General features: G+C 48.4%; 1 protein-coding gene across 1 annotated transcript in view; it reads right to left on the reverse strand.

The window, feature by feature from the left end:
* Positions 1 to 1,926: 1,926 nt before the first annotated feature.
* NAT8L (N-acetyltransferase 8 like) overlaps positions 1,927 to 13,181 on the reverse strand; it is a 33,002-nt gene continuing 21,747 nt past the window's right edge. Inside the window, exon 3 of the mRNA XM_042053298.1 lies at positions 1,927 to 9,368. Coding sequence (XP_041909232.1) covers positions 9,001 to 9,368 — 368 coding nt within the window. The 3' untranslated portion in view covers positions 1,927 to 9,000. The remainder of the gene's footprint in view (positions 9,369 to 13,181) is intronic.

Here is a 13,181-nt window from a genome sequence, read left to right on the forward strand (position 1 = left end):
AACTTGCCACAGCACCATTTACTCAGCCTACCTGATTGACAAAACCCAGCCAGCAGCAAGGAGCTGCACAGGAAAGCAGTGGGCTTGTGGTGGGAGCCTATGTGGGGACTTAACAACTCTGTCTCTTGGCAAAAGGCGGGCCAGCATGGATGGATGGATGGATGAATGGATGGAGGGAGAGATGTAGATAGCTGGATAGGTAAGTAAACAGATGGAATATTTTGCAGCTGTGTGGCCAAGATAAAAGCAGTTTTGTGGGCTGGATGTGCTCAGCTGGCAGACCTGGGGTCCTCCCTGCCTGGTTAAGCTGCAACCTTCTTCCTTTCTTTGGAGAGCACCAAGCCCCTGATGAGAGGCCATGGTTATGGCAGAAGGGACAGCCTGGGTTGGGCCTGTATTGCTGCTTTGCTTTGGTTTTTTAGGAGGCATTAAGGTGTACGTAGGTGGTGGGTGTGCTGGGAGCAACAGGGAAAGGGATCATGAGGTCTTGTCTCATCCAAAGCATGAGATATGTGCCTGGGAACAGAGGGTATGGAGGCAAAGTCCTTGTCCCCCTGAATTCGATTTTTTTCATCTGAAGCAATTCACCATGAGGGATGAAAGAGCCAGGACAGGAATGTGTGCCCGATTAGTGGAGAGTTTGAGCCCAATTAGCAGTTAATTGAGGTGCTGTAAGGCACACATCACACCCACACTGCAGCAGCTTCTAAAACCAACTCAGCTTTTGTTGCCACTTTTCTGTTATTTCACTAAAGCAGTTTTAAGGGTGGAGGTGGCGTTTTTGTTAGGTCTGGTATAAAATTAAGCTTGTGCACATGCATGAATTTAGAGCTGTTCTCCCCCCCAGGCCGCTCCGAATCCCAGAACACATTGCTATCAGTCCCAGAAGGTGTTTTGTGTACACCTCCTCTGAGCGAGATAGTGCTGTCGGGGCCTGCACCTCTGGATACGGCAGGGAAATGACAGGGGCCGGATCCACAGGGCAAAGGCATTAACTCTGTGCTCCTCATCGCTGCCTGACTGCTCCGCCAGATAACCCTGCGCATCCCAAAGCCTCAGCCCGCACTGCCGGGGCGGTGATGGCCCTGGGGGTGCTGCTTGGGTGATCCAGAGCCAGGTTGCCAGGGGGGTGTTGCTGGGTAGGTGTCCCTCAGCTGCTGGCCGGCAGGGCACTCCTGCAGCACTTGTACTGCCATCAGAAACTGGTTTTCAGGAACAGACATCCCCAGAGGCTGTTCCACAGCAGCAGTTTATTCCAACTGTATCTAACTGTGACTGGAGGCTGAAGTCCCGTTTCCCCTCCCCAAATGGGAGACCAGTGATTCCCTGCCTCACAGAGGTGCTCCAGAGTTGGTTAGAAATAGCCTCATGCAGGTTTCACACACAAACAGTGGGGAGCAGCCCATCGTTGCTGCTTTTTACCTAAGGTAATGCACAGGTGTATGGAAGAAAAAGGGGCCTCTGTGGCTTGGGGAACCCCCAAGATGCACCTCCACCATGAAAACATCCTCCTCAATAACTCTCACTCCATCACTTTATAGCCTTAGTGGCAGAGAGCAGACACTGTGTGGTTTTGTTTTGTCCTCTGCTCCAGTGGCACATTCCTCAGGGCTACCTCTGATCTCATGGGGGATTTGGGGTGAGTACTCAACCAGGCAGGTGGCCTGAGGCAGCCCTGGGCCTGGTGGCCAGGGCCAGGCAGGGTCCCAAGCAGGGCTCTCTCCACAGTTACTGTGGGCAGCTTCTGGACATGGCAGTATGAGCTGGAATAGCATGGAAATGCAATCTAAGGACACGCATGAGACACAAAAAGATATCCCTGTTATCAATGGAAGCAGGAATGAGTGGTGTCTGCCCATCCTGGAACTGGGGAGCTGGAAAAGATGCAGGCACCATCTGCACATCAGTAACTTGACAGCAGTACAGTTTAGGAAAAAACTGACATAAGTTTTAGATTTTATTCATTCGTACATTATTTACAGCAGTTGCTTTCATATTACAATTCTCTTTCATCTTTTCAGTTTTCACTTATAAAAAATTAACCAAATAAACCTTATATAACCAAATTTATCACAGCAGGTCTGGTTAATTTTCACAGTTACAGCGGCCATCAGGAACAGAACTTAAGTACCTACAAGTCATTTTGTCCAGAGCACCTCGCCTGCCCCTGCCTGAGGACACCCTGCTGTCCCTCGAGAGCTGGCTGGCTCCCGGGGCTCTGCCGATGGAGAGACCTCGCTGCATCGGGGTCACGCTTTGTAGGCTGGAGCTCAAAAGCCTAAAGCACACCAAAGTATAATTTGCACACATCTTAACACCCTACCACGCCAGGGGAACGATTTGCATTGGTACCTTGATGGTATGCAAACAGCTTTCCAACAGAGCTGACTCCTGCTTCCCTCCACAGAAAATAAGAGTAATTGATTCTATTTTCTGCCGTTGCTGAGCCCCAGAAGTGCAGTAGCAGACTGCACTGGGGTACAAGACTGCGGCAATGAGCATTTACCTTCCTCTGTGTGACTCTGACAGCTCTTCCTTATGTCTGTCCCACCAGGAACAGCACTTGCAATAACTCACCCTTAACTTTGGTGAAAAACCTGCACTGTGTAAGGGCTCACAATGACTCGGCTCTAGGGACCCCACATGGGCAGGTTCTCTGCCGAGGTGACATCCAGTTCCAGAGACTGATGGCCTTCCCTAGTACTTAATCCTGCTCCCCAGGTGCAACAGCACCCCTTAGGAACACGCTGCTGCCAGTGTGCTCCTAACAGCATCACCTTCATTAACTATCTCCCTGGGCTCTCCCCCACGTGCTCTTTTGCTTTACAGTGGTAATTATTGCTGTTTTAGAATAGGTTCGTTTTTTCTTTGAGGACTTGTAGCCACTTCCCATTACAAAGTACAGTACAGACTATGCTGAACATAGAAAACACAAGACTCATTTCACACTGGTCTTGTACAACGGCGAGGAGATGCAGAGTAAGGGGCTGTTTGGGGGAATCCAAGTTTCTATTCAGACGTGAGTGAGTAAGCCACTGCCTTAAACATGAGCAGTTCTGGGAAGCAATTTAGCCTGTTTGTTGGGTTTTTTTTAAACTGACATTGGACATTTTCCAAATGCATATCACACATCTGCTTAACACTACCAAAAATATTTTTTTTCCTTTACTGCATTTGTCTCAAGAAGACTTTTGCTTTAATAAAATAATACAAGCACACAAACTGCTTAAAGCTAACAGCCCAGCACAATCATAAGTACAACTCACAAAGCAACTGATGCTTTGTTAAACCTAATTACATTAAAAAAAAAATCAAATATACATATTACAAGGCAAAAGGATTAAGCTTTGGAGGAAAAGAAATTGGAAACAATGTTAGCTATAATTTCATTATGCTTACATAGAAGTAGCTGCTTCTGCATTCAAACGTGTTACTCGTAAATAAATTTACAGTTGCATTATGTATTTGTTATGCTCTTGGTCTCACTAGGTCTCTGTCTTCTACTATTTAGATGTTAATAGCATGTTCTCTCCTGCAGGTGACCATTGTGCAATACAAAGACAGCACTGAACAATGATTTTTAACTGTGATGAAACTCCAAATTCTGACTTGGAGCTTGTTATTTTAAACAATACTGTGTTTTGACTAAACTCTCAGTTGTTCAAATTAATCTGGTTTATTTTTAATGAAAGGTACTCCCGAGCACCATTTGGGTAACAGGTTTTGGTGGGAGATAAGCATAAGCTCTATTGCATAGTCTCTATGACTGAGGGATGCAAGAGCACACCAATTTTTTCTCAAGATTCTATGTGGATCTATTTTGAGGGAGAAAAACCCAAAAATTTTCCTTTTGCATTTTAAAGCTTATTTAACACTTAGCATTACTTCATTTTCTTTATGTGGTACAGTATATTCCACTGCAAGACTCCAGTTAGTGTGGAATTAAAATGCCTTTATTAAGCTTTAAGTAGAGTGCATACCAAGAGCATCACACCAGCACTAATGAAACACAGGCCCTAGCACACCCAAAGTGAGATTGTTAATTCAGAGGTAACCAGAGCTGGTTCCTGCCTTTGTGTGTTTGGCAATTTGGAAGTCCCTGCAGTCAGTTTCTACCCATTTCCACCTCAGCCAGCAAATCTGGCAAATTAAAAGGCAGCAGACCTGCATCACATACGGGTGTGGATCAGTGAGCAACAGCAGCAGCAAGGATCGGGACAAGGTTCTGCAGAACCGCAGTTCCCGTGGGGATTCTGACCACAGCACTTTCTGTTCTCCCAGTTGGCCACAGCAGGGACAGGGCCCGAGACCCCCCTGGCACCAAACACTTCCTGTTCCCACTGCAGGTGTGCAGCACCAGGACCCCACCAGGCACATCCCAACCCCAGCTGTCACCTGCTGACCCTTAGTCCCTGCCTCTCCTACACAGGGACTACTAAATTCTGACATCATGACCTCAAGAATCATCCTCATTTCCCATGGGGAGGAACACAGGGGCAAAATGACCCCAGGTCCCAACCCTGGGGACAGATGTCCCCAGGGTCATTTGTCCTTGCATTTGCTGAAAGGCAATTCTGAAACAAGTGCTGCAGGCTGTACCCACACACAGGACCACGAGGCAGGATCACTTCTGGAGAAAGGTAAAGGCTTTCTCAGAAACAGCATCCCACATCTTGCATGGGGACAGGGAGGGGAGGGAAAAGAACAGCTTTCCACTGATGGCAATGCCCTGGACCTTTCTGCATCTCCTAGCAGAGACACGGTTGCCATTCCTAAGCATCCTGCAGGTGCTGTCTGCTGCACAGAGGGAAAACACAGCATGAATTTAAAACAAATACAAATTTAAGGGTTTCAAGTTAGGTTAGAAACCACTTTCTTTGTTGGTTTGATTGCTTAGCATTATCAGCCTGGATCTGTTCGGGGCCAAGCTTCTCGGAGAGCTTATTGCCAAATATGACATGTGCTTGAGATGCCAGTTTGCTCAGGATGTGGAGGGAGTTCCCACTCACTCCACTGGGAATGGCCCACCCAGGCTGTGCTGGAAGGCTGGGGCAATCCCAAGGCTGTGGACCTCAGCCACAGTAATGCAAATTTTCCCTTCCTTCCTCCTTTGTTTGTTTTCTTTTAACTTTTGGACATGACACCTAGTGCTTTCCTCAGGGAGCAAGGGCTCTGTCCCAGGCCCCTCCAAGCAAAGGACACTTGAGCAGTGTCTAGTGCACAGGGATTAGCAAAAAAAAAAAGCCCCACTCTAAGGAGAGAGCAGCCAGGTGAGGAAAATGCATCTCTGCAGGCAGCATGAGGGCAGGGGGCTGTGAGAGCCCACCTGCACTGCAAAGTAAGAGCAGCTATGGGCAGTGCCTTCACATCTCTAACACATCCTCCACCTGAATCCGAACTGGTCTTCCTTAGCCACCATGTTTACCAGCAGAGGCTCAAACCCAAGAGACATTCCACTCTTCCACACACTCCTAGCCAGCATCGTCGCTGGAAAGAGAAACCCCCAAAATAAATCAGGAAAATCCCCTCCCATCTCACACTGATGTGGGTCTCTGTTGGAATCAAAACTCATGGACTGGCAGTAGGTCCAGATCACCACCTCTTCTGCTCGGGACCAACCCCACAACCACCTTGTGCTGCTCCTCACCATGTGCTTGCTCATCCAGCCATTGAGCTCAGATGAGGAGAATCAGAAAATGATGTTCAGGCTCAGAGAAAGGGCTGTACTGATCTTCTCCAAGCACTTTGTTTAAACCAGTGCACCCTGAAAGATGCAGAGAAGAGGGATGGATCTGCCAAAGGCAGCTCGACCTCAATGTGTCCCCCTGTAGCTGCACTGTGGCCTGCCCACACACTTCCCTGGCAGCAGGTGAGCCTGGTCCAGAACCCAGCAACCCTGAATCCAGAGCTGTGCCTGAGCTATCACATTTAGGGAAACTTTCCATGAATGCAGACAAAACAAAAGTATCATGTAGTGCTTTAAAGTCCATCCTTGCCTAATCCTATTCAGAGCAGCTCTGGGCGGGGAGAGCAGCAACAACATAGGAGTTTGTGCACCCCTGTCCCACCACTGCTACGAGGGACACAGCTCTGGCAGCCTGCTCCCTCTTCCAAGGAGAGCAAATCCCAGCCTATTTGGCAGTCAGCCCTTTCCTTCAGAAACAAGCTGTCCTGGCTGGAGAGCTGGGAGCAACCAGCTGGATTTCTTCCAAAAAGCCTGGTCACAAAGCAACTGGCAGAAGCCTTAAGGGAATAAATTTTCTTGGCAGCTATTGGCCAACTGGCAACAACTCAATCCTTATCAGTGCATTTCCATGTGCCAGGGAGGAATGCAGACAGCACCCCCAAAGCCACACCTTTCCAAAGCACCTCTTCCCCAGGAAACTCAACAGGTATTACGATCAGATACTGTAATATCATCAGTTAAAATTTACACGTTTTAAAAGAAAATACTGGTAACTTGACGGTACTTCTGTGTCTGTGGGATCTGGTGGGATTTCTTCCAGGTTTGGATTTTCTGACAGGATGTGGAGTTTTATTACAAAGGCACAGGTATCAAATAAAACCAGCAACATTAGTTTAATTAAATAGCCTAATAAAAAAAATTAATGATCAATTTAGACTTTACATATTCCTCCCTTATTAAGAGACTAGTTTTTGTTTTTTGTTTTTTTTTTTTTTTTACCCCTCTGGAAAGGTTTTAGTGCAGTGATTATATAGCAACAGAAAAATAAACTAAAAAAGGCACAAACTTTTGTGTTTTGTTTTTCTTTCAACTTTTGCTAACACTTTATATTTGTCTGTTTTACTTCGGTTAATAAATCACTGAATGCAGCAAGAAAATATTCTGCCGATTTCTGTACACTATACAAGAACCCCTACCAACAGTACATTATTTCAGCTTCAGGAGAAATGTACAGCATAGAAAGACTTTTAAAAATATAGTGCCCCATACAGAAATTTTGTTAATTAAACTCATGGTCTCTTGCTACAGTGTCCTTCACCATCCTCATTACCCCCTTATTGCTGGGACACACGCTGGGACTCAGCCCCTCCGACTCCTCACAGGCTGGACTGAGCCAAGCACTGAAAGAGCAACTGGGGTTGTGCCAAGTGGTTCCTCCGTCCCCAGCATCAGTGCCTGGCCCATGGCCCTGCAGGGATGGGCTGAGCCCCTCTGCTCTCTGTCAGCATCACCGGCCACGTCTCAGTGCTGGGAAAGCTTCCGGCTGGAGAGGAAAGGGCAGGTCCCAGTAGGAGTGGGACAGGCAGCACCCCATGTCCAAGGTCTGTGCTGTCTGTCCCTCCATCTGCTCCAGGGCTCCTGTCCTCTCCACACACCCCAAGGCTCCTTCCTCCTGGGGCTCTCCTGCTGACTCTTCCATTGTATTTGCAAGCATGGTTAACACATGCTCTACCCCATCACCAACTCCATCATGATGAGGTGGGAGGGTTCCCCCCTCACCACACACATAATAATTGACAAAATAATAATTGTTTTTTCCCAGTAACTAAAGGGGTTTTCCCTTTAAATGTATTAGCAGAGCCAAACCCCTCTACCCACTGAAAATTAAGTGCAGCCAGAAATGGTTTTCTGTAATACCTCTGATACCACGCTTTAAAAATTAAAACCTACCAGTCTTCTTTTTCCCCAAGATGTAATTCATGCAAAGTTGCTATTTGTTTAAATAAGTTATAAAAGTTGATATCTCAGGCTAGAAGAAGCTGTAGTCTTGGTTATTCTTTAGTTGGCAGGCACTGTACATACATACCGGGTACAGACACATGCCGAATCTGCTTTGCATTGCTTTTTGCATTGTACAATTCACAAATCTGACATCATTAAAGCAGTTAATTACCGTTGATGGAAGGCTGCAGTGAGGCCATCTACATTTATCAAACAAGCAGCTGGTTAAGATAATAAGTACGCTCCCCCCCACCCCGGCGCTCCCCAAAATGCTATTATCTGTCACACATTGCTTCTCTGAATTGGTGAGATTTGGTGCGCACATTAATGTGCAAATGTGTTGCCATAGGAACTGCAGCCTCCATTACGCCTCAACGACACCATTCAGCAAAAGCCAAAACTAAAAATAACAACAACAACAAAAAAATAACCCTTAAAAATAAGATGAAAACAAACAAAAACCCCCAAAAGGCAGCAAAGAGAAAGTCCAACGCACATGCGGAGTCTGGCCCAGGACTGCAGGTTACGCGTGGCTACGGAACAGCGCAGGAGATACTTAGGTTTGATCTTAACTTCACACTATGGTACAATGGGGCTCAGTTCAGCCGGTCCGAGTCTGTGCTGGCTTAGGAAGGAGGGGGAGGTGGAGAGGAGTCGTGGTTACCGGATGCACCCAGGGTCTCTCAGACATTTGGCAGAATGAGGCACATCCAAAAAAAGTGCAACACCAGTGCCGTGGTGGCAGTGCGATGTGTTTGAGTGCGTGCACGCGCTTTCCTCTTCATGCATTGTAGCAAGCGGGTTGGGGCGGGGGGCAGGGCGTGCCCCCCACCTTTTCTCTGAAAACTATTAACCAGTAGATTACGGTAAGAGGAATGCATATTCTACTTACTGGTGTGTGAAATACTGAAAACTGCATTCAAGTAATATTTCTGCACTATTATGAATGCATCACTATGTTATCTTACACTTGGAAAAGGAGAGGACTATGTACACCAGAGCAGTTGTACTATTTTGCAGTAAGTTTCTGTGCTTTACGGAGGTACCTGGGAAGGAGAGGCCGCTGCTCTGCTCCGCCGGGTCGCAGGACTCCCAGCACCACCACCTACAGCATGCGAGGAAGGGGCGCTGCTCGGCCGGCCCATCGAGCTGAACGGAGCAAACCAAAACGTGACGTGAGGGTACAAAAACTCTAACCCAAAACTGGCAAATCAACGGTGATGAGAAATAGAAGGGTAATTTATTATTTTTGAAGGGGGAGGAAGGGGGGAAAAAATACTTTTTTGTTTTGTTTTGGTTGGTTGGGGGCTTTTTTATTCTTCCCGCAGCTGCAGGCGGTAGCGGTGGTAGCGGACCTGGAAAAACATTCTCTCCAGTAAGGAGCGTGTCATCCCTGGCAGGGCATAATGTTCGACAACACCCACGTGCTTGAACCCCAAGGACTCATAGAGCTTGTGGGCTGCCATCTTCACGGCCGTGGTTCCCAGCACGACAGAGGAGTAGTTGTTGAGCATGGCAAACTCCAGCACTTTGCGGCCCAGGGCCTTGGCGATCCCTTTGCCGCGGTAGTTGGAGTCAACGGACATGCGGCGAAGCTCCACGGTGTTGTCTTCCTCGTTGCCCCGTGCTGCCACGATCCCCACTACATTGCCGTCCAGGACGGCAACCCAGAAGCAGGAGCCTGTGGGAGATAAAGCAGCACATGTAGTCACTGGCCACCCTGGATGGATAAATGCCCATTGCCAAACACACATCTGGGAGCAGGGTCCAAAATCACCGGTCACACATGGGGACAGGTGACCTCCATAACTAAGGACCAAACTCTCTTTTCCCTTGACAGTGTGAAGGAAATGTTTTCCCAAGGAAAATGCACAGGGGCTACAACCTCCTGTCAGGGAGTTGTAGAGAGTGATAAGGTCTCCCCTGAGCCTCCTCTTCTCCCGCCTAAACAACCCCACTCCCTCAGCTGCTCCTCACAGGACTTGTGCTCCAGACCCTTCACCAGCCTTGTTACCCTTCTCTGGACATGATCTCAACATCCTCCCTAAGCTGAGGGGCCCAGAACTGGATGCAGTACTCAAGGTGTGGCCTGACCAGTTGCTTAATCATCACTCAAGAAAGCCACTGTTCAATACAGCAGCCAACCATGGGCACTGACAGGTCTCTTGCCCAGATAAAAAGCACTGACTTTCAGTGCTCTGGAGCAATATGTCTTCATCCAGAGGAAGAAGACCCCATGACAGGAGAAAACCCTGGTGCAGGCAATGGCCTTCTTCCTGGGTGCTAAGCAGAAGACAACCTGACTTGGGCAGCAGCTCCATCTTCAGCACCAACTCTGACTACTGCTCCAACCCAAATGCACGGCACATCTCTGTAAGACCAGAGTTACACAGCCCAGGGGGGGTAAAGGACCACCCTTCCTCAAAAACCAGGGGGAAACATGAGTAAGACAACTCAGAGTACTTTGTCACTGGAGGAGAGCAAAGCATGGGGTGGTAGAGGCGCCTTTGCAGCTGCTGCCTGCAGGACAAATACACCTTGTGACTCTATGAAACCATTTGAAAGAGATGCCCAAGGTCTTCCCCGCTTCCCTGTGGCACAGCTCAGCTTCCAAGGAAAAGCTGGGTACAAACAAGGCGTGGGGAACCAGCCCAGGTTCACCTCAGCACACCAGGCTCATCCCCACATTCAGCGGAATGCGCAGCCCCAGCCATGCTCACTCTTGTTCCACTGCAAGCAATCCTTGTGCTACTGCTATCTAGGCCAACAGCTAATTTTTAAAACACCAGGGCCCATTTTGACCCATTTATCATGAACAGTTAAGATGTCTCTGGTCTGCTGCCGCGTTGACAGTGCAACTTGTTCTCCAGCACTCACTTGGATCTCAGAACGTGATTTATTCAGACATGACCCCAGATGAACACCTACAAGCACTGAAATCCAGCAGCCGCCCTCCCTCTGTGTACAAATCACAGGGTGGAGAGCTCACTGCTGGTTTTAACCTGCTCATCACGTGGTGGCTGAGCCCAATTCACTTCCCAGCCCATCCATCACACCTCTGGGCACACAGCGAGCACACCAAACATCAGGGCCACAGTGATCCTCACCCTACATTCATGGCCACTGCTCCTGTGGCGTAGTCCCAAAAAGGAGGTTCGGGAATTTTCCCATGCTTGGGGAGCAGGGGTGGGATGCTTCCCTAGGGCCCCAGTCCTGAGGCAGCCCTCAAAGGTGCCACAAAGGAGCCATCAGCTGGTGTCCACTGAGCCGCAGCTGGTGGCACAGCAGTCACATCCCCCTCATCCAGGCCCATGCACAGCAATTCCTCCTGGAGCTGCTTCCTCAGCAAGTCTGCCTCATTTTCCGTCAAACCAGAGATACAACCTAGGTTCCTCTCAACCTGAGGTTACACAATTGCTTCCACGACTGCTTCCCACTTTTATTCCTTATTTTCTCTTCTTAGCAAGCACCTCTTCCCTGTGCCCACCAAACCTGAGAGGCTGCTAAAGCTCACTCAGCAACACTTCCCACATTTGTAAAATGGCACGTTTCTGGTACTTTGAGGTATTCTGAATATTTAAAACCCAAATCTGGACATACCCACTACAGCAGAGCCACCAAACCCTTCACATTCCCAGCCCTTCTAACCATCCTCTCCATACTCCCACACCTGTCCATCCTAGCAAGAACTGGATCCGGTTGCAAGCAGCATGACACCAAAACCTGCACTCCTTGTTAGATTTTACTTACAGTTTTAAAGCTTAATTATAATGATTTTGAATTCAACGTGAAAAGAAATAGTATCTGGCACATTTCCCAGTGTGTGTTGTGCACACAACACTTATAATTAGCCACAGACAGGACACATCTGCTCAAACAATGCGAGTTGTATTCAGATCTCATTTACACCAGTGCCATCAATCCCCAAGACTTCTACCCTGCTGTCCTCCTCATGTCTGTGTCTGCTCCAAGGATCACCAGCAGCCAGATCCTTCAGCCTACTAAAGACACCTCAAGTTCCCAAAGGTGGCTACAAGCCCTGGAACAGTTTTCCCCCATGGGGTTGTCAAATCCCTCCTCGGGCAGCTGCATCCCATTCAGATGGGGATTTGCTACTGAAAGCTGTCTTGGGATCACATCACAAGCTGCTGACCTTGGGATGAGACTTCCCCTCCTCCTCTGGGAAAACCCTCCAGTTTCAGAGCAAGAATGCTGAAGGTCCTCCCCTCAGATTGCTTTTTACCTAGACTCAACTAGATGACCTCTAAAGGTCCTTTCCAATGCAAACTATCCTATGATTAGGATAGTTTGGGTTGGAATGCCAGCCAGCTGCAGCTCCTCACCATATCCACTCTTCCAGCAGCAGTGTGGAAGCACCCTGGAAAAACCATTGCCACACCCCAGGGCTGGGAGGGGGTCTCCTCCTCACCTTTTCTGGACTGAGGATATCAACTCAGAGCACGGCTTGTTTTTGCACTTTTTTGTACCTAGGATGAAACAAAACTAACTTCATCTCAGCTGTCAGTAATGAGCAACAGCCTTGTTTGCAGTGCTATTATTAGCAAGAGCTGACGTTTTACTCTCTCACATGCTATCTGAAAATAATCACTGCTGTAAAGATAAACACAGACCCTGACAGCTACAACTCTCCCTGCCCTTCCAGATACTCATCTTGTGGCAGCATCTCTGTCTTTGCCTTCACCCTCACTTGCCTCCATCTTCTGTCAACCCATCACTGTGGTCATCCAAAGCTCTTCCATCTCACTCCAGGATCGGTTCTTCATGGACATCTTGCATTTAACCACAGCTGCCCTGTGAACACCGCTCTGAAGCGCTGGAGGCACTTGGCAGAGGCACCAGCTGTTTCCCGCCAAACACCGAGCACTCTCCCCTGCCTCCTTCCAGGCTGCCAAAAGCAAAAGTGAGGAGAAGCAGCCATGGAAAACCCACTACCACCTTCCTCAGCTCTCTCCACTCCCTCAGCTTCACCACGCAATCTTGACATCAGGAACTCAAGTCAAAAGATATAATTTTGAAGAATTTTTTTTACCATGAGGGTGGTGAGGCACTGGCACAGGCTGCCCAGAGAAGCTGTGGCTGCTCCACCCCTGGAGGTGTTCAAGGTCAGGTTGGATGGGGCTTTGAGCAGCCTGGTCTGGTGGAAGGTGTCCCTGCCCATGGCAGAGGGGTTGGAACAAGATGGCCTTTAAAGGTCTCTTCTAAGCCAAACCATTCCATAAAAAGAGCAACAAGCCACCTTGTGATGCACACACCTATGAAAAAGGCACAAAATGGCTGTGAACCATTGAGTGCCAAGGAACATGATTTTGGCTTGCTCATGCTTCACAGCAAGGTCAGACATGGTTCCTCAGGGCCTGAAAGCGCACAAGATTGCACTGTCTTTCTGCTCTAAATTTAAGGATGATTCCCAGCTTTTGAAGACCAAAGAGGGCATTCTTCTAATCCATCCACCCATCCCCACAGCACAGGGCTG

Source organism: Corvus kubaryi, unplaced genomic scaffold (genome assembly GCF_017639235.1).
Source record: "Corvus kubaryi isolate FWS band 111438036 unplaced genomic scaffold, C.kubaryi_AGA036_p1.0 split1-131, whole genome shotgun sequence".
NCBI lineage: Eukaryota > Metazoa > Chordata > Aves > Passeriformes > Corvidae > Corvus > Corvus kubaryi.